This window comes from Malaclemys terrapin, chromosome 2 (genome assembly GCF_027887155.1).
Source record: "Malaclemys terrapin pileata isolate rMalTer1 chromosome 2, rMalTer1.hap1, whole genome shotgun sequence".
NCBI lineage: Eukaryota > Metazoa > Chordata > Testudines > Emydidae > Malaclemys > Malaclemys terrapin.
This window is the reverse complement of record NC_071506.1, coordinates 21,156,770-21,178,992: the sequence shown is the minus strand read 5'-3', so window position 1 is coordinate 21,178,992 and position 22,223 is coordinate 21,156,770. Positions and strand designations below refer to the sequence as shown.

The 22,223-nt window shown below is 43.2% G+C and overlaps 1 protein-coding gene across 15 annotated transcripts in view; it reads right to left on the bottom strand.

Moving 5' to 3' along the window:
• Window positions 1–22,223, bottom strand: part of MTSS1 (MTSS I-BAR domain containing 1) — a 172,676-nt gene that overhangs the window by 143,634 nt on the left and 6,819 nt on the right. For all 15 annotated transcript variants that reach the window (XM_054017464.1, XM_054017454.1, XM_054017456.1 and 12 more), the window contains exons 2-3: window positions 4,442–4,503; window positions 611–684 (exon numbers count right to left, since the gene is read on the bottom strand). In XM_054017464.1, the coding sequence (XP_053873439.1) occupies window positions 611–684; window positions 4,442–4,503 (136 nt within the window). The remainder of the gene's footprint in view (window positions 1–610; window positions 685–4,441; window positions 4,504–22,223) is intronic.

Here is a 22,223-nt window from a genome sequence, read left to right as displayed (position 1 = left end):
CTAGTTTGGCCACTAATTAGCAGGTTAAGGAGAAATTACAGGGTACAGGAGGGTGGGGAGAATAGAGGAAGATTCCTCTAAAATGAAGGTACAGGCAACTGTCTCAGCTATCCAGGGACTGTGGCTTAAAACAAACAACAACAAAACTACAGACCAAATCCTCAGTTGGTGCAAGTCAGCACAGCTCTATTGTCTTCAATAAATCTACACCGATAGACGCCAGCTGAGGATCTGACTTTACATCTCTTTTAAACTTATTTATGGGATAAAGTGTCAGAGTGAGAACAGATACAGATTTCAATAAATCTACAGTCAGAATATTCTTTCCAAGCATGTAATTCAGAGGGCAATTAAGAAATACTCAAAATGATTTATGTCAAACAAATCAAGATTATGGGTCTCCATCATTTTTCAAAAAATCTTTCCAAACCATCTCATAGTCTGCATATTCAAAGTAAGAGCTCATCAAACAGAGGTCTACCAGATCTGCCTGTCAGTGGTAACAAGTTAAGCTTTTCTTTTTTTTTTTTTTTTTTTTTTTTTTACCACCACAAATAGTATAAACTGGACACAGCATTCTGTTAAACTAAATATTGACACATCTGCTTACCACGTGTGTTAGTAGCCATGTCAGCCACTTTCTGAAAGGCATCCAAAAAGGCAGCAGCTGCTACTACTGTAGTCCTGAAATGCATACAGAAGACAAAACATTAGCTATGTCTCATTGCTGCCTGTTTAATTATTGTCAAAAATCTTTAGGCTTATTAAGAAACCAGTGGGAACTTGCAGGGGCGACAATATAACAAACCCCCCTCTATTTTGTGTTTGAATTTAGCCCTCTTCTGCCTTCATTTCTTAATCTCTTCCTTGCTTTGTGCTGGTACTATGGACCGTGTTGCAGCCATGCTAATGCTGTGCTGTGAACTGCACAGGACAGGTGTTATTTCAAAAGGTTGCAGCCAGACCCTTCGAGCGGATTTCATCCGATGAATCAATATTAAAGCAACCAAACATGAAAAAGAATCTAAACAAATTAAAGCCACTACTATTTTCAGGGGGCACCTGTGCCCTGCAGGATACATCCCTATATAAGGGAGTTCTCTGCAGTCCTAGTCAAATCCTATCCTAAGCACATCATTTGAGTTCTCATTTGACGTGTACCTGCCTCCCTGATAATTGTGAGAGCATAAGAGGGTACGTTCCAAGAGATCTGCTGATCCTGTTTGGGAGTTTTTGGGACCAGTGGGAAAAGGAAAATATTCACTACCCAGAGATTTCTCTCTGTTCTACAGTTACACCAGGGCATGATAAATGGTTATATCATCCACCTCTTGACAGGTAGGTCAGCACCTTCAGCCTTAGTTGCTGAGCCAGCTAGACCCACCCCCACCTTTGCCTCTAGAAGAGCTAAACCAAATGTCTTAGTGCTATATATAAACATGAACAACAACAAAATTGCACCTGCTGACTAATCGTGGGTGCTTGTGCAAATAGAACCAGGCCAAAGAAAGGAGTTACGAGTAAGAAGTCTCTTCTGTACCGGAGGCAGTCTCACCACGAGGAGGAGACAAACACACCCCCAAGAGACAGAAGAGAAAAGATGGCAAAGGCAGAAGAGCCAACTGAAGAAAATTCCATCAAAACTAATGCACAAGATACAGAATACCTTCCCCCTCCCCCCACATCCTTGACAGAAGGAAGGCCCACCAAGCTATGAGGAATGCCCAAAGGGCACATTGTCCATAGGCAGCATCTGAGGATGAAAGCATAGAGGCAGTATGTTGAGAACACTTCTGCAGGGACCACCAACTGGGAGATTTGCACTTCTTCAGCTACAGCTGCTCACCTGTTCTGTCTAGGAAGTGAACTGGATTGGCCTTTCAGGTTCAAAGGGCAAGGATGGCCTGCTAATTGCATACTACAGATAAACAGTTTTATCTATTTAGATAGCAAATCTAGCCGCTGGCATCCCTTGATTCTTATCCTCAGAGAGGACAAACGTGGATTCTAGTTTTCTAAATAAGTAGGTCTTGAGGGCTCTACGCATCACAGCTTTGTGCCAGAACTTTTCTTTTTCTGTCTTTCAGTCTGGGTATCCTGATTTAAATGAAATTAGGACAGGACTTTAGGGATTAAATGAGAACAGTGGCACAGCAATATTTAGTCCTCATGGACAATGAAGTATGGAGAAACATAGGCGAATATAGTGAATTCCCTCCTCCCCACAACAGTCGAAGAGATCACTCCAAATGAGTCCCAAATAATCAAGATCCCCTTAAAGAGATCCATCAATTTTACTTTGCCTCAGAAGTCTCCTCATTATGGCCTAAAGGCAGAAGTCTATCCTCACCACACTCACCGAACCAAAAACGTGAGCAGAAAGCTGCAGGGAAGCTTGTCCGCAGTCAGTAAAGACCATAATTGTAGATAAAGAATGGTTTTCCTGGGAGAGCTGGAACTGGACTACTTGGATGTTATCCAACCCTCACTTCACGCACACCCTCAAAATACAGGAGACATAAATGGTAGTGCACACTTGGGCTACAGACGATGCAGAATGCCTCCTAAGAGGCTTCTCAATCTTCTGATCCAAGATATGGATTTGAAAGGGATGATGACCTCAAATGGATGGGAGGAGGAATCTCTACATACTGTCATTTGTAGGTCAGCCCCTGGGATAGGGGGAGGAGCACAGCTTCTCTAGCTAATTGTTAATACTTATTCATGGACCTGGCTATATCCACATCTGGATTTTTCCAGCATTATTTTCCTATTATTAGACTCTTCCAAAATCATACGCTACATTATCTTTTCCAGATTGTTAATAAGGAGGCTCCACTTCTCTGATAAGAAAACACTAGGGGGCCCTGACTCCAGGTTAGATTACATATACTCCCCTTTGTCAGAGGAAGCAGCAGAGGCAAAAGATTAACATTTGCTGGAAGTGAGTGAATGAATCCTCAAACTGGCTGTGCACACTTGGCCAAAGCTGCATTTGTATTTCACCTACCCCTACAGCTTCCCAAGCTGCAAAACGTGGCAGAAGCAGGAAGCCAGGTAAGACTTGGGGTGTTGGGTGTACAGAGAAGCTCCTGGAGATAAGGAAGTAGGCCTAGCTCCTTTCAAGAGTACCAATATGGTTCCGCTTTCCAGTCCATCCCATTCAGGACAAGACTTCAGGGACCTGGCCAGACAACGTTTGAACAGCTAAGAACCCAAGCAGACTCTTTCCAGTGGTGCCTTCCAAAATCCAAAGTGGATTTCATAATGATCTGCAACTTGGAGTGACGCTGTGGCAGAGTCTTGTAAAACCTTTCTGGCACTTAAGTACTCCCAATATGTGGCAATTGCCTTACTGGCATCACATATCAAAAAAGGGCAGGTGGGGGCTGGATAGGGTGGGGACAAGCAAGCTCACATTGGCCAAAACAATGCCTTCCTAGCCCCAGGGGCACGCTTCAAATCCCATACTGCAGGACTGCTGGTGGAGGAGAGAAGGACATGGAGAAAAAAAGAGAACTGAAAATCTTTAAAAATAGATAACTACACAACCTAATAGGAGTCAGAGAAAGCATGGTTCCGCTTTTCCTCCTTTTACTTCTTCAGTAAGACAGGCAAATCCCACATGGGATACCCAATGGGATAGGACTGCATGGAAAGGGAAGGACACATGCAGGCAACCAACCACAGACAGGATTTTGTGCGGTTTTTGACAGGACACATGAGACGTGTACATCCCATTAGTTTAGGAAACAAGGTTCAGTTCATAGTAACATGCAATTTAATTTCTCCCCTCTCTCTATGTTAATAGAAAGGCATTTTATGAGTCTGTTGATTCTGTTACTTATACCAAGTTGTGACGGATATAGAAGCTGCTTGAATAATATTTTATTAATGGAAGGCTATGAAAAGTTATCCAGAATGCACTTGGTATACTAAGACCCAATCAGTTACATGTTATTAACTGCTGCCGAATGACCCAGAACTGTGATTCCCTTGGCAGGCAGATCTTCTGTCCTAGTATTTAGGTTATCATAGACTTTACCCAATATTTAGAGTACTCCTGTAACTTAATAAGCCTTCTTTATCTTACATTTATAAAAATAATGTAAGGACTTTCAACCCCAAAGCTATGGGTTAATTAAATCAACTGTCTTACAATAATATTCCAGATGGGGCCACATCATGAAACAATGAAAATGTGAAAAGAACTTACTGTCCTGTGTGGAAAATTAACTATTTTTTCTGAAATATACTAAAACTGTAAAAGGTGGCACACAGAAATTACATTGATGAGTTTTGAATATGAAATATTTAAAAGAAAAACTAAACTAAAAACATGCTAAATAGACTATCAAGGATGAAGCACCATTTGAACTACACAGGATGCCTAGCATGTCCACACATGCCAAGGGGATGGGCTGTGCGATAAGAAACTTACCTTAGCTGAGACTGCAGTTTCCCAGCTTTGTTTATAAAATCTTCCCAAACTGGGTAACTTCCCTGAAAGAAAAAAACAAGTGGCCATTCAATTTTGACATTCAGAATTCAGTGTTTGAGATAATACAAATGATCAAAGTAAAGCAATAAAGCCTACTTTTTGTTTAATAAATGACCATCCCTTGAGCCGTGTAACATTTTTCTAACAATTTATCTGCTGTTCCTTTAGAACTACATTGTCATTAAACAAAAAAACTCCCACTGGTTCTGAATTCAGGCTGCCTGTTTGCTGAACATAAGCAGCAGAGAATGCTATATCCCAGGACTTGAGACCTAAGTTCAAATACCTACCCTGCCACAGACTTCCTGTGTGACCTTGGGCAAGCCACTTAGGGCTTGTCTACACTTACCGGGTGATCGACACATGGCAATCGATGCATTGCAGTCGATTTAGCAGGTCTAGTGAAGACCTGCTAAATCAACCGCAGATTGCTCTGCCGTCGACTCCTGTACTCCACCTGAACCAGAAGAGCAAGGGGACATCGCGTAGTGTGGACCCCACGATAAGTAGATCTAAGTACGTCAACTTCAGCTACGTTAGTCACATAGCTTAAGTTGCATAACTTAGATCGATCTCCCCCCAAACTGTCTAACATTAAACTGTGTCAAATAAGGTTTGGTATACAGAGTCCTTAGCCCTGCTTAGTACATGGCAAACACAATTAAACATATTTTTAACCTTTTATTACAGATAAAGAAAAAAGGGGAAACAGTTAACATTTAATGCATTTGAAATGTAGAATAAAGCTTTCATTTGAACAACATCCCTCGTTCCTTTTTCCACTCTACCTGGGGAGAATTTTTATGAGTAAAACACCTTGTTTGACAGTCTTTCAGATGGTATCAAAGATAACAACTGTCCTTTTTGGAGGGGAACTTAGTTAAGATGGGCTGAAGCGGTTATAAATGCGGTTGAAGTTTGACCCTGTTTAGATAAAACAAGACATACACAAGAAGGGAGAAGAAAGAACAGCAAAGACAAAGTGCAGCTTTTGTCTCTGGTGTTGACTTTCACTTGCAATCTCTCTGCTGGAAAAATCACAGGCACAGCACATGGTTTTGTCGGCCACTCTGAGACCTGGCAAACGTATACACCTCTACCCCGATAGAACGTTGTCCTTGGAAGCCAAAAAATCTTACCGCATTATATCAGGGGGTAGCCGTGTTAGTCTGTATCTACAAAAACAACAAGGAGTCTGGTGGCACCTTAAAGACTAACAGTGAAACTGCGTTATATCGAACTTGCTTTGATCCGCCGGAGTGCGCAGCCCCGCCCCCCCGGAGCGCTGCTTTACCATGTTATAGCCGAATTCGTGTTATATCGGGTCGCGTTATATAGGGGTAGAGGTGTACCAGCGATGGACTGTTTAGGGCATTGCTTTTAACAGCCTCTTTCTGATCACAGGCTCACAGCAGTGTAGCAAAATATACACTTTTGGCTGGCTAAGCCAGACTCTAATTAGACAAAAGGCAAATGGAGAAGGATAGCAAAGGTAAGAAATGGGGTGTGGACAGAAAATGACATACTGTGTGGAGTGGGAGGAGGGGACAAAGTCTCACATCCCAGGTGGTATTCAGGATTTAGCCAGAGCCAGTGGAGGTGACAATGTCATTTAACTTCCTCTCTGGTCCAGTCTGCTCAGTAGACAGTGGGGGGTGGCACCCCTTCTTTTAATCAGCCAGCATTGCCGTCATCCCCCAAAATCTCCTTCTGAGGACTCCTGGTCCTCATTATTTTGTCACCAATTAGGCCTAGTTTCCAATACTCTAATTTTGGTTCATTGTTTTCCTTTCCCCAGGCTTTTCTTGGTTACCAAGCATTATCTTAACACTGTTCTTGAATTATATCAGTAGGCCTTTTTGTTAGGGCTAATTCAGTCTGTCTCCCTTTTGCACCTTTTCCCATCAACATTTATTGGTATAGGTTATTGTGACATCTTACGGACTTTCACTCACTTTTCTCAGCTGAGCTCACAATTAGGATAAATTGATAGGCCCCGTTACCACAACAGCTCTATTCAGAATAAGTGTTGAGTCCCCCTTTGACCTAGCTTCTCCCCACCCCCCTGCCACAGTACAATCAGCTGTCCATGCCCCCCCACAAATAATTCCAACTGACTAGGGGTTAGAGAGAAAAAGAGACCGTGTTGACTTTAATAAATGTGTAAGATACTCAGTTACTGCAGCAATGGGCATGGTACAAGCCTAGATAAAACAGATGCCCACAGCTGAGAATATGCATTCCAAACGGGAAGTTATTGTATGCAAATACAATTGTTTGTAGGAAGGTATATCTGCCCCAACAGGTGTCATCTCTGCTTCTATCAAATGAGACAGAAGATCGCCTATTAATTATTTATATTACCACAGTGCCTAAAAGCACTAGGCATGGACCAGGGCCCTATTGTGCTAGGTGCTGTACAAACAGAACAAAAAGACAGTCTCTGCCACAAAGAGCTTACGATCTAAATAGAAGTCAAGAGAAAAAACAGATGGATACAGTCATACAGATTGGGGAATACAAGGAAACAAGACAACAGTGGTCAGCATGATAGGCACTGATATCAGTGTACTAGCTGTTGTCAAGTTTTTTGTAGACATTATCTACCCTTCAGATTTTGTAAGTATCATGCAATACCGTATCTGGTAACACTCCAATCTTACAGGAATTCTGCACCAGTATTGACTTCTTTTGCTTACTACTCTATTCGGCAGCAAATCAGAATGTCAGATCACAATGTGTTTATCAACTATAATCCAGTGGATTATAAAAATAAGAGCCTGTCCCTGCAAGCCTACTCGTAACTCCCACTGAAATCAGTGACTCAGGTTCACACCCTAAAATTGCTAGTGATGGTAGCGTATCCAGAGTATCATTGTCAATAAGTAAGACAAGACATTAAATGCCCCAAAAAATCTTTTCGCCTAATGGAAGAGACTAACTCTATTTTACCAATCTTGTATTGATTTGCTAAACCAAAACAAAGTATATTTGAAAAGAATAGCAGTGTACTTTGCAGGTTTAAATCAAAGGGATACCTTCAGAGCAAAAGAGAAAGCAGCAGGTTCAAAAGGATGTACCAGTTTCTCCAACAAAAGTTTCATACAACATATTCAATTTCATGTAAATTTGGTACCTACTATTCTCAGATTCCATTTCCTAATATTATTTCAACTCAGCTCGCTGACGAGTCTTAGAAGCCTCATTTTTACAGTGCTTTTCCTTAATCGAGTTCAGAGCTAATTGATTGGAATGCATCCCCTCCCCCCACCCTTTGAGAAATGTCAGCAGACACAAACCCCAGCATGAAGCTTACCACATGTAATTAAAGTCAGCTTCAGAAGATGCAGACACTGAAGTATAAGGCTGAAATCTTGACTCTACTGAAATCAATGAAAATTTTGCTATCGACTTCAATATGGCCATGATTTTACCCTGAGTTTTTTTCCAGGTGACATCCCTAAATCAGCAAGGCCCACTCTTAATGAACACCAGGAAGTGAGGAGGCATCTTTGTAATTACCACATTCACAATTCCTTTAGAAACCAGTTTTACAGCCAGTGGCTCTGCACTTGCAGAATTGGATTGTTCCTGTTGTTACTGTAACACTGATCACAGAAGTACCTTGCTGAATCAGGGCCTAAGTACATATTGAAATTCCAGCCCATGAATACTCGGTATTTATGAAACGCACAGGATGGCAGTATACAAAGAGACAATTTTTACATTTGCCCTCCATACCGTCTTCTGGAATTGTGAAGGAAACTCAAATCCGGACTACTAGAGCATTTACAGTTAGGCTATCCGCTGCCTTCCGAACACCAGCAACCTCACAATGTAATTAATTTAATACACTACCTATTAGACATGAGAAATGAAGACTCCTTAACTCGAGAAATGCCAGAACACTACACTGAACTTTCCATCGTTAACAGCAAATACCCAGAGAAGAACAGCATGAATCAGAGGACTGATAATGAATTACACAGCCTCACCCGTCTAAGGGCTTGTCTTCACTGCAGCAGTTAGCTCCAGGTTCTTGTTGAGCCAGCCTCGCTTGAGTGACAGCAGCCACATGGTAAAAGACTTGAGCTATACAGTGTTTGGATTAGGAGATTATGAACTGCGCTAATTCAAAAGGTAGTCTGTAGCTGCATCCTCACTACATTACTAGCTCAAGCATCAACAGCCACTGGACTTCCAGCCACACCCCTAATAGACCAGCTAGCTTGAGTTTAAAACATCGTTTACCTCAAACTAGAGATGCGGGGGGAGAGGGAAAACAAGCCCTAAATTTCTGATTCAAGTCTGGCCAAGGTCAGTAGCAACAATTTGCGATCCTCAGAGAGCCATGAATGGCCTGTGTGTAGGGTTACCATATTTAAAAAATAAAAAAAGAGGACACTCCACGGGGCCCTGGCCCCGCTCCTTCCCCGCCCCAACTCCGCTCCTTCCCCGCCCCAACTCCGCCCCTTCCCCAAATTCCCCACCCTAACTCCCTCATCCCTCCCAGCCACGCAAAAAGGGCTGACCAAGCGCTACTGGCTTCACGGTTTGCTGGGCAGCCTCCAGACCCTGCGCCCCCGGCCGGCGCTTCCCCAGCGCAGCTGGAGCCCGGGGGGGAAAGCGCCCAGCCGGGGGCACAGGGTCTGGAGGCTGCCCGGCAAACCGTGAAGCCGGTAGCGCTCGGGCTTCGGGCAGCCCCCATGCCTCCGGACCCTGCGCCCCCGGCAGGGCACTTCCCCTCCCGGGCTCCAGCGGCTGCTGTGCTCCCTGGACTCCTGGGCTCTGTAAGCACCGAGCTGCCCAAGCGCTACCGGCTTCGGGCAGCCCCCATGCCTCTGGACCCTGCGCCCCCGGAGCCCGGTAGGGGAAGTGCCCGGCTGGTATTTTTCCCGGACATGTTCGGCTTTTTGGCAATTCCCCCCGGACGGGGGTTTGATTACCAAAAAGCCAGACATGTCCGGGAAAAAACGGACATATGGTAACCCTACCTGTGTGTGAAATGGGAAATTCTTGTCCAGTGACCACATCTCTCACGAACAAGAAGTCACTCCACAGCTGGCAACCTCTAAAAGAAAGGCCCAGGGGTGAATACATATGAAGGAGGCCCTTCCCTCTTATCCCTAGAAGTCCTTGTCCAGAATTAAAACACCATACCGAGATAGGAGAAGCATACCCTGCTATTGTCCTAGCTGTGACTGTTCTGTGGGTGGAGAAAATTGCAGTCTCTAGGGCTATCAATATGACACCTCTCTCACACATTTATTTTAACGAACTGAGTAAATCAATCAGGTTGCCATGAACCTGAACCTAAGTATGTCTACACCTCCTGGAATGTTAAAATCTTATTCAGGATTATAAGACCCTGAATAAAATGTTTTATGTTAAGACAGAATTGTCAGCCATGTCAATGCAAGACACCCACTGATGAGTTAATCATTGCCATTTCCTTAAACTTAACAGTATTACTGAAATCTACTACTTTGAACCCTTTTCTCTCAACAGTAAGCTGGCTAGTCTGTCTACATGCAACGTATGCATTATGTATGTATATGCCAGGAACCTTCGAAGCACTGACAATTAACAGCAGGGCCTATGGCTTTACTGGATTCTCAAGCAAAATACAAGCTGACAACTCAGCTTACCAAAGCAGTCTATTTATGCTGCCATTTCAGTGGCAGCATTACACTGCTAAATGTGCCTAATGGTACAGAGAATACTGACACCAGTCACAAATTTAATCGTGTCACAGGGAGACAGTATAGACAAAACGTAACTTGGGAAGGGAAGATTTTGTGGTACCACCTTGCCACACAGAAATCAAATTCAAATCATCATCTACCACTTCCACAAATCTTGGTTGTTTGTTTTTAAGCCTACCCACAGAAGCGGCATCAATGTAATTACATTGGTTTCAAAACTGATTTAGTTAAATCAGTACAAATCCTCTCATGTGGACATTCTTAAACTGATCTAAGAGTGGCTGATCGCAATTTAGCTTAATTTGATACCAAAATAGCAATTTATTAGTTCAACCCTAATTGAATCCCTGAATATTTGTGCACCTGCAATCTAGCAACAAGCCCACCTTCTAGCAGCGTGTGTGTGTTGTGGTTTTTATCTGTTATGCATTTATAGCATTAATTAATATAGTATAACCCCTTTGGCTAGCAATAACTCATTCTGCTTTTCCACAGCTCTGATCTCTCACCCACAAATCTTCTATATAAACTCATATTCTGTAGATTTCCAATTATTCCTATTCCAGTAGAAACTCTTTTTCCTTTTAACCCTCAGGATCAGCCCCTTCTGAAGCCAAATCAGCAGTTTGTTTCCTCACCCCCCCCCCCTCTTTTCTGGAATTTAATTAATGTGTATTAATTATGGTGTCCCTTTGAACCCTTCAACCAAATAAGTCTTGTCAACCTAATCTTGTGAGGTACCGAATGCCCTGAACTCCCAATCAAAGCAGGAGGAGTTGAGGATGCTCATTGGGTCACAAGATCGGACGGTAGGTATTTATCCTGTCTCCTCCAGCTGGGGAAATAATTTATGCAGAACCACCTGGGTGAGGTTTATGGAAAGCAAATGGGGAGGAAGAGATGGTCCACTATTTAAAACACTAGCCTAGGACTTGGGAGACCTGGGCTCAAGCCCCTTCTCTGCCACAGACTTTGTGTGTGACCTTTGACACGTCACTTGGTTTCTTTGTGTTCCCCCATCTATAAAATGGGGATAATAGTACTTCCCTACCTCAAAGGGGTGTTGTGAGGATAAAAGATTGAAAGGTGCTCAGATACTATACAACAACCAAGGCGCCATGGAAGTCCTTTATAGACAGAATGTCCATTAAATTTGTAAGATTTCACCCTAAGAAATATTTAATGCAACATTACTTTTTTAATTAATTGGAAAAGCAACTATATACTTGCTTTGACTAAAAATCCTAGTGTGATTTAAGACTACTTTGGAAGAACAACAACAAAGTGTTTTTAAGTGTAATGTTTCACACAGCTACCTCTGTTCAGTCTGAAATTTCTGATTTCAAAACAGCTGATAAAGGAAATCAATTTTTTTCTTTAAATGTCAGAGTCATTTGAGCTCAAGTGTTATCTGTAAAAGGGGCAGGCTTCCTTTATCTTTCAAACTCTGTTCACAGTGTGAAGGGAGTGCTGGGCAGAAGATCAGCTTCAGGACATAAGTCCTGGGGCCATCTATTGAGCAACTTCACAGTTTACAGGACAAGTCAGTAATTTATAGGTTGGGTTTTTGGGAGGTTTCCTAATGTCAGATCCCAAATGATAAATGATTATTTTCCCAGAACTAACCTTATGCCTATTGAAGAAGTTAGTTTTTTAAATGTCAACTACTGTGGTTTTCTTTGGAATTTACATTTTGTCACAGTAAGACACTCCAAAGTATCTACAGTGACACACCTTGGTGTTTAGCAGTGCTCTGTTTTTGGCTGCTTGCCTACCACCCACCAAGGCGTGTCATTATTAGGCCATAATAATATACCTTCGTCATATCTTATTGCTTAATTAGTTAGTGGATGGGTGATTAATTGTAGCGTGGGTGAGTCCTCTGCTCAGATCAGGCGACTCATATACTTCAAAAGTGGGCTGGGCACTGTCTTTCTGCTTTTACCTCTCCCCCCTGACTGACTAGCCTGCGGGCTGACAAAGGAAACAGTGAGTCCTGCCCTGTCAGTATTTAGCCAGTTCACAATTAAAAAGCCAAACCGTGTCCCCTCAAGGGCACATACAGTAGCTGGTTCCCCTAAAGGTATTAGGCTGAGCTGTTGGAGCCCAAGATGCTCTTTCAAGCCTCAAAGTGCAGTACCCAGGCCTACTAGCATCTGGACAAATCCTGTCACATACTAACCATGCCCCAGTCAGACTTAGTGGTAGGGTCATGGCTTTTTCTGACCAGAGGAGAACATTTTGGATCCTGTGCACGTGTGGGGATGGGCCAGCGGTGTTCGGAATGTGTGAGGGGGATCAGGGCTGTGGCAGAGGGTTGGAGTGCAGGGGTATGAGGACTCCGGCTTGGGGTGTGGGCTCTGGGATGGGGATGAGTGGTTTGGGGGTACAGGAGAGTGCTCTGGGACTACAGGGGGGAGAGAGGACTCCCCCCAGCTCTCTTTCCCCACAGCAGCACCTGGGCTGGGGGGAGAGGCACCTCTCCCTGCCACGGCGCCAGGGCTGCGGACGCAGAATAGGTGCCCCTCCCTGGCCCCTGCAGATCTGGGCCAGGGCTGGGTTTGGGGAGAGGCGCCCGTCAGCCGGGTTTGGAAAGGGGTGCCCTGGGCCGCCCCGGCCACAGCAGGTCAGGACCACGGCATAGTTGGGGTCGGGGGGCCGCCACAGCAGGTCCGGGCTGCGGCATAGTTGGGGCCGGGGGGTCGCCATGGCTGTGACAGGTTGGGGTTAGGGGAGGGGCTCCCCTCCCCTTGCCGCAGCAGGTCCCCAGGCGGGTTCCCTGAGCGCCTGGGCAGCACTAAATAGGCTGCTGCGCAGCTGCGCAGCTTACAGGGAACTTAGGTCATGACTCTTCACACAGGAACGAGTGTGGAATGGTCACTCCCTGGCGGATTTGGGAGAATCAGCGTTTGACATATCCTGAGGAACCAAACAGCCCACTCTAGGATTACACTGCAAATCCTATGAAAGGAAGCTGCTAAAAGAGGTGATCTAAAAATGGCTCTCTTCCTTCTTTCAGGCCAGCAAACCTGCGAAGGTAGTTAATATATGAACTGAAACAACTGTACAACAATCACCCTGAGGTCTGAGAACATCAAGCTTCAGAAGAGTAAAGATTCACTCTGTCCAGAAAAGGATATTGCGCTGGTTTCTCAAGAAACCAATACCACACAGATACAGATGCGCAACGTAAGGCTACACTTGATGAAGAGGGCCATACTTACATGGATTACGGCTAATGGCAAGGATGAGAAAGCACCAAATTGCTGGTGCTGACTGTGCAATCCAAAATAAATGTAAGGGTCTTGACAGCTTAGCAAAAGAAATTAGTGAACAGTTTATGATGATTCTTTTTCTACTTCAAGGAAAAAAGATTGGCTTTCCTTAACTGTCTATATTCATGTACGGAGACTAATAAAGGTGAAGGAAAGACTTTGATGAAGCTATGAAGCACACTCCAAATTGCTACTAAAACTGGTGTTAGGTGACTCCAGTCCTGGTGTCAGTTCCCCCCATGACATTCACCAATGACAATTACTGCAAAAGAGGCAGCAAAAAAGTTTGATTCTTTGCTTGTGCTAACATCCCTCACATACACAACCTTTGACAGAACCATCTGAACGTCACAGGATGACCTGGATGTACTACCTATTTTAGGGAAAAAATTGAGATGGTGGTTTGACAGTCCCACTGGGGTGTGAGGAAGAAAAAAAAGAAGAAAACGGGAAGGAAGCAGGATGAGGGCAGCGGGCAGAGCAGTAGTGTTACTCATCAAAGCCAGAAATCTCCACTTCCTCACCTCAAGCCTCAGCTTCCCTCCCTGCAACCCACATTTATCACATTAACAGCTCACTGTTTAGAGACATTAATACAAAAATCATGGGCATTAGCACAGGGATTCTCAAAATGGGGGTCATTACCCCGCAGGGGGTTGCAAGGTGATTACATGGGGGTCACGAGCGGTCAGCTCCGGGTCCCCCCCCACTTTTAATTTATAAGTGAGGTAACACTCAGAGGCTTGCTGTGTGAAAGGGATCACCAATACAAAAAGTTTGAAAACCACTGCGTTAGCACGTCTCGAAGTTAACTGGTGATTTCCTTCTTGGTTTTTTTAGCATAATTGTACAACTAAACTGCAGTTTGCAATTCTGTCACCAAATTTCACACACTAGTAACACATCCACAGACTGCACATCTGTCCTCGCGACAATAAAACAGTATTAACTCTGAACACATGCCCTGAAAATATAAAATACAGGACCAGCTCTAGGCAACAGCAAACCAAGCACGTGCTTAGGGCGGCACAATTCCAGGGGCGGCATTCAGGGAGTTGTGGGTTTTTTTTGCTTCGGGAGTTGCGCTCTCGGAGATGTGTGGTTTTTTGTTTGTTTGTTTCTTGCTTGGGGCAGCAAAAAATCTAGAGCCGGCCCTGATAAAATAAAATACACAACTCTAAAATCTTATGCACCCACAACAAAACTTCCCTCTCATTGGTTACCACAACCATTAGAATGATTAGTACAGTAATATGAGCACAACACCACGTACCCAAACAGAGAGCCTATTGTGCTAGGTGCTGTACAAACATTCAAAGGTTACACACAACGCACTACTTCACTAGACTGGACATGAAGGACACCAAGTCTTCCGAAGAAACTTCAATGGACAACAGAGCAAGAAATACCTAGGGGAAGCAATACAACAATGGCCTTAAAATGGACCTTAACCACTGACAAATGTCAACATGTGGGGGGGATATAGTGGCTGAAAAATCAGTTCGCTAAACCAGAACAACATCTGCTGCAAACAGTTTGTGTGGTTTTTTTTTTAAATCAGTCAACAAGGGAAAAGGGCACTTGGCAAGCCATGAGAGCAGAAGTTACAAAACACTAGCAAACAGTATTGCATTTCTCTGCTCAATCCATGGATGGGTTTACGTAACTCAAAAGTTAGACTGTGTAGCCACTCACAAGACCATAAAAGCTCTTCCAAAAACAAAAAGATCTTTGACACACAACAGACAGTCCAATTTAAAGTTTATGACCACCTTTTCCAAGCTTCCCTACTATCTTAATAGTAATACTTTTCTTTCCCATTGGTAGCATTCCCTCTAAGCTGGCTGGTTCCTACACTCTTCAGGTCAGAAAGTAGACATTAAAAATAATTCAAGAACCTACTTGATGAAGTATCTTCAGCTGAATGTGTTTCCCAACAAAATGTCAGGTTAACTACCATCTTACAGTGAGCTGAAATGTAAACTCAGGCAGGGTCCAGAAATAGTTCATTCTATTTCATTCTTCATGCAGATCTAGAACAATAGCACATGTGTTCTAGGATGTTATTTTATTGGTCTCTTAATGAACAGCACTTCATTACTGCTGCCTTCATTGTATCTTGCTTTGGTGCAAATGATTTTGACATATTCATTTCCCACACACTTCCCTTTCCTATCCCTCAATATTAATATTGCAGTTAAGTGAATCAACCCGTGAAGTTTCTGCAACACCAAATGCACCATACGCTCCATCATACAAGATCTTGAGCATTTCCAGTTTGTTTAAAACCAAGCATTTAAAATAGTGTTTCAATTCTAAGGTCTAAAAATAAGATTAAAATACTCCATTTCAAACTTTTCTTAAAAGAAAAGTTACTCCATTGGTTGATATGCCAGCCAAAACGTATCTTGTTAATCGTATAGCATAAACATGAGAAATCTCAATGTAATTTAAGCTAAGTTTTCAAAATCTATGTAATGTTAGAATTTCCAACACCAGACCAGATCAGAGGTCCATCTAGACCAGTATCTTATCTCTGACAGTGGCCAATACCAGATGCTTCAGAGGAAGGGATGAGAAAACCAGCTAAAGGTAATTAACCAGATAGCCTGCCACCATGAAAAAGCTTCCTCCTAACCCTCAAACTTAGAGGCTGTCTTATGCTGTGAAGCATGAAGATTTATATCCCTTCCAAAACTCGTTTAATAGTCACCATTATGGATTTTCTTGATAACCATATAAGCATCTCATTCTTTTTTTGGAATCCTGAACATCTCTTCCCTTCAATGGTATCTTAGGTACAGTCTAACTGTGCACTGCATTGAAAAAAAACATTTCTTTTTAGCAGCTTTTAAATTTGCCACCTTTCAATTTCATTGAGCATCCTTTTGTTCTTATAGTATGAGAAAGGACAAATAGAAGTTTCAATCTACCTTCTCTATATCATTCATAACCAGTATCTTAGAATATTTTTGTATTAGATGAAAATACATCTACCCTTAATTTGTTGATAATTAGAATAAAGCAAATGCAAGGCCTCTTCATGTCTATATGAACATCTTTTCACTCTGACGGATTCTTTACAAACTATATTCATGGCCTGATTTACAAAGGTGGTGAGCACATGTATCTTCATGACTACAGGTGCTCAGTTCCTTTGAGAGTGAAGCCAATAGGCATGCCCATTCACCCAACACTAATATACATGCACCCGTGGGATCAAAGAGGGCAGCACTCCCCTACTAAGCAACACTGCACTGTTTTATTTTATTTTTGAAAGGGAAGTGAAAAATAACTTCCCCACTTAGTTTCATTTAGAGAACCGTGGGTACACGGAATGCAACTTTGTTCAAAAGAGAAGCAAGTGTGCACAGAACCTCTCACAAGTGGTAAGGGCAAGCCCATAATCTCACGAAGAGTTCTACAAGGAAGAAAAAGAGAATTCTATACATAGAGCAAGGATTTAGGATGCAATGGTTTTGCAGCCAAAGAAACTCTTTACTCACCCAGAACCCCTGCAGGGCCAGGACTGATAGGTTGTAGTTAACAGTTAAAGAAGAGAATGACATTAATTTCATCTCCTTTCAAAACTAAGGCATCTCAAATCCAACTTCATGAAATGGAAAAGCATCAAGTTTAAGAGGCTGTGCTGCAAACAACTAAAAGCAGTGACCAATCATAGGAAATCAAGTTAAAAACGTGGTTTAGCCTGTGTTGCGTTTCAGGATCAAAAGACTATAGATCAGAGCTTTTCAACCTTTTTTCATTTGCGGATCACTAAAAAATTTCAAATGGAGGTGCGGACCCCTTTGGACATCTTAGCCAGTCTGCAGACCCCCAGGCATCCACGGACCATAGGTTGAAAACCACTGCAGTAGATGATTAAAAAGAAAATATAAGTCTAACCTATTTTTCCACTACTTATGCTACTGTTTTCTTTTCTATTTCTCTCAGCCTAGACAACCTAAAGAGACTTGCCAGTTTTACTTTCAGAGTCTTGTGCAATAGCACAATGCTGCAATGTACGCAATCTAAAGACTTCCATGGAAAGCTTGTATGGGTTAAATTTGTTATAAATTTCATGGTATCACGTCTATTAATCTAGGGTTTTTGTAACAGCTTGATCAACTCAAGAAACTGATCCAGTCAGGGTGGAAGTCTATGGAAAACTCTAGAAGAGAACCACCACACCACAGGAAAAAGTATCTCTACTATTTAAATCAGTGGTGGGCAACCAACGGGCTGCATGCAGCCCGCAGGTTGCCCACCATTGATTTAGATACTCCCAAAGCACTTTCTGAACACCAAACAATAACTAATTCCAGAGCACTGAAGTGCAGCCACCTCTTGGAATATGGCAATTTAATGAGCATAGCAACTATAAAAAATTCAAGAGAAGGAGGTGAGGAATATGAATTAGGTGTAATTTTGTTATTAGAGAGCCATTTTCTTCGCTTTGTTCTTATTGGAATAAAGTCCACATCCAATAGCCCACGACTAAATGGATCCAGTAGTGAAGTACACACACTGTATTGTCATAATCACATCAGTCTGTGAGATGTCAAGGATGGAATGGCCCAAGATATTTAGGCTCTAAAAGCATCCTCTCCTTTCTTTGAGCATAACATCCTGGCTTGAAACCAAGTCAGGCCACTCACCAGCTGCCAACAAGTGTGATGTCACAACTACATCATTCACTACAGGTTAAGACCTAGCAAACTTAGCTTTGAGAAAGTAAGTTTAAATACAAACAGATTGGAAAATTAGCAAACATGTTGAGAAAATGTATTATTACCGTGTGAGAGGATACACACCCACTGGATACCTTTACGTTTTTTCCACTCTGAAAGTCCCTCTCAAACATGTGCAGACCTCCATTAAGATGAGATGTCTAACTGGACTCTCTCTCTAAATAGAGAAAGTCATCTGTAGGAGGGGAAAAAACTACCCAGCTGCAGCTATGGGAGAACCTGACCTACTATCCGATGGCATATTCTGCAAAAAGAGTTATATACACAAGAAGATGATTCTAAAGAAGTATGCAAGGGGAAATGTTTAGTTACACGTTCTTCAATTCAGATTAGAATGACAAATTCGTGAGAAACTCTGAAGAGAGGATTTCTCCACAGAGACTCATCAATAGAAGCCTTTCATCCACTCTAACACTATGAATCAGCTCCTGTGTATGCACAGCAGACACTTAAACCCACAATATTTCAGTTGGATCAAAACTAAGATTATTAAAATTTCAAGAGGCATTCACTCTGGCATACGGGGTAAATTCTCAAAGTAATGCCAGGGCCTTCCCATGGCCAGGTAACTCAATTAACAGCACTGGAATTTGATCGGCTAAAATTTCACATAGCCCTTTTAGAGAAAAAAAGTGTAACCGTGCCCCTCACCACACGGTCTCTGTGCACTGTACAATATTTTATGCATCTTATGTGCTAACCAGCGTCTCCTTTACAAGAGTCACACCACGCAAAGTATGCACCACCAAGTCCACACGATTGCTTCGGCAAAACCCACATAGAAGAGATGCCCATGGTTTCAATGCCCATGGTTAAGTCTAACACAAGCTCCCTCAGGCCAGCAGATGAAATGATTACCAGAGCCAAAGGTCTTTTCCCAAGATGTTGAGAAATGCCTCAGCTGATCACAGCTGTCAAGGCAGCACACAGGGAGAAAGAGTTCTCTTGGGCAGCCAGGCCCAAACTATACAGGGTTTTACCCTTTTGGTAGCTTCAAAATTCACTTGTATGTATCCGGTTTATTACATGTTTATGACTAGCTCAGAGGAGAAAAATAGTCATTTCCTAGCCCCAAGCTAAGCACCTATGCCAAGTTTCAGCAAAGAAGAATTGGAAAGGGTGGGGGCTACAGTTATTACCAACTCAAAATTGACGGGCTAATTCACCCTCAACTACAGAGCTACTATGCAAAAGCTATTTCACAACAACATTCAGGGTTCAACACGCAAACGTGGTGGCACTGCTAGTTTACAGAGAATTACAGAGGACTCAGACTGACAGGTGATATCACGCCGCCACCCCCCCCCCTTTCTTTTTGGTAGCATAAATTGAATTTCTCAGGTAGAATAATCATTACTAGCACCAAACATATCAACAACAACAAGTTAACTCACTTAACTTTACGTATAATAGACATGGGGCTATGTCTACACTATAGACCTTACATCAGCACAGCTATACCTGTGCAACTGCGCAGCTGTAAGGTCTCCCGTGTAGCTGCTCTATGCCGACGGGAGAGCTCTCTTCCGTCGGCATATTTAAACCACCCCCAACAAGCGGTGGTAGCTATGTCAGCAGGAGAGCATCTCCCACCGTCACAGCACAGTCCATACTGGAGTGTCTGTCTGTGAAACTTATGTCGGTCAGGGATGTGCTTTTTTCACACGCCTGACCAACAAAAGTTCTACTGACAAAAGTCCTAGTGCAGACATAGCCTAGATCAGCGTTTCTCAAACTGGGGTCCTCCAGCCCCGCTGATCAACTCCTCTCCCTCCCTCCCAGTATCTCCTGAATGCCGGGGGATCACCTATTCCCCAGCGTGCAGGAGGCACTGGGGGGGGGGGGGGGAGAGAAGGGCGGGGAGGGGGCAGAAAGAGGCAGGGAAGAAGAGGGGCAGGGGTGGAGCAGGGCGGGAAGAGGTGGGTCAGGGGTAGGATGACCAGATGTCCTGATTTTACAGGGACAGTCGCGATATTTATTTTTTTTCTTATATAGGCTCCTATTACCGCTCTCCCCCCCCATCCCCTGTCCTTCACACTTGCTATCTGGTCAGCCTAGTCAGGGGTGGGGCTTTGGGGAAAGGGGTGTAGTGGGGGCAGGGCGTGGGGCTGAGCAGGGGACTTAAGGGTCCACGAAAAAAATTAAATCAAAATGGGGGTCCTCGGGTTGCTGAAGTTTGAGAACCGCTGGCCTCGATTGTTATGCACTAGCTGGTATCTCAGCCTGCATCCTAAGATTAACACAAATAGCACAGCACTGCTCCACTTTCGCCTCTTCAACAGCTTGTTGTTGGCTAATGAGGGGGCGACAGACAGAGATAAAACAGCCACTCACAGAATAGCCAGCTATGGATCCTTCATACACTATAATCCTACAGGTTAAAGTGTTCCAGTCAGCCCCTTCCTTTAAAAAACAACATTGTGCCCAATGTTTTTGGCCTCATGTACATCTGGGGGGGAACCATCATGATCAGACTTGGATGAGCAACTGTAGAGAGCCTCTTCTCCACCTTCAAACAAGGGGAAACATCAGTGAAGTCTGAGGCACTGACAAAAGTACAGAGAGCACAGTAGTGAAAGCCAGAAACTCCTGAACTCAAATCCTTCTTCTAAGGCCTGTTCCATTTACAGCCTTGGGGAAAACGTCACCAAAGCTCCAAGCCTCACCTTGCCCTTCGGTTAAAGAGGGGATAAATATTCCTAAGGTTCCTGTGAAGCCGGGTACTAGTGTTTGTGGAGCACTTTGAAGATGAAATGCACTATGGGCTCAACCCTAGTGCCAAGCTTTCCTTCAATCATTGCTTCAATCCAGCAAAGCACTTCAGCGCATGAGCAGTCCCACTGACTCTATGGGGACTTTTTATGTGCTTAACATTCAACACGATCTATACATTTTAGTGCTCTGCTGGACTGGGGATGGTATATAATGCTAAACTGATAAACCTAAACACAAAGAAAATAAATCCATCCTGCTGAGAGGCCCTTTTGAGGGACTCCTCCTTACTAATTCAGAGCCCTCCTGATTTTGTGGGTTCAAAGTAGACTGATACGCCTTTTAAGTACAGCTGTCATTTTATTATTCTGCTCTGGGTCATGGGATTCTTCCCCCCCCCCCCATCGAATATCTTGTATGGACATTTCCATGGACAGATCGCTACTTCCCTCCTGATTAAAAATGGGGATTTGTAACTGAAAAGCTGAAAACATCAAGACAATGACAGTGGTGCTTCTGGAAGATATTCTATACAGATACACAAAAGCGCTCCATCACTTAGAGCAACAAATATGTGCCCAAGAGACATCCATACACAGTACAGCACTTGCTATTGAATACTGCTGGTTTTAATGCATCTTTTCCAGGTTCAGAACCGAGGAAGCGGTGAACTCTGAAAAACATCACTGTTTGTTATGTATTAACCAGTTCTGGGTCCGTAATTACACAGTCTCGTTATTCTCAAACTTTTGCTCAGTCAGTTGTATTTTTTATGGAAAGCTGCATGATTTCTTCTAGGCTACAACACTGGAAACCTTACTATGTAGCACATGGCATTCTGCCTGATCTGAAAGGATTTTTTAAAGTATTTTTTCTCTCCTATAGCAGGAAACAAAACTGTCCTCTAAAGACTTGAGGGGCAGATCCTCAGCTGCTGTAAATTGTCATCACTCCACTGCAGATGATTTACACCAGCTGAGGAACTGCTGCTAAAAAGAGGTTGTAGTTACGCATTTTCATAGCTCCGCCACAATTGTATGGAACACACAGGTAGGCCCAATACATTGATAAGCATTCAGTATTTCTTCTCCTAGACCATCCCTCAAGCTTCGTGATAAATTCATGAGAATTTTTCCTTCTGAAGTCCTTAAGACACTTACAGGAAGATTCTGCAGCTGTTTATAAAGAGCAAAGAATTTCAGAGAAAGCAAGCTAGCTGCTTGCACAAATTGCAAACAATCAGCTATATTTGCCATCCACAGAAGTGTTGACAGCAAAA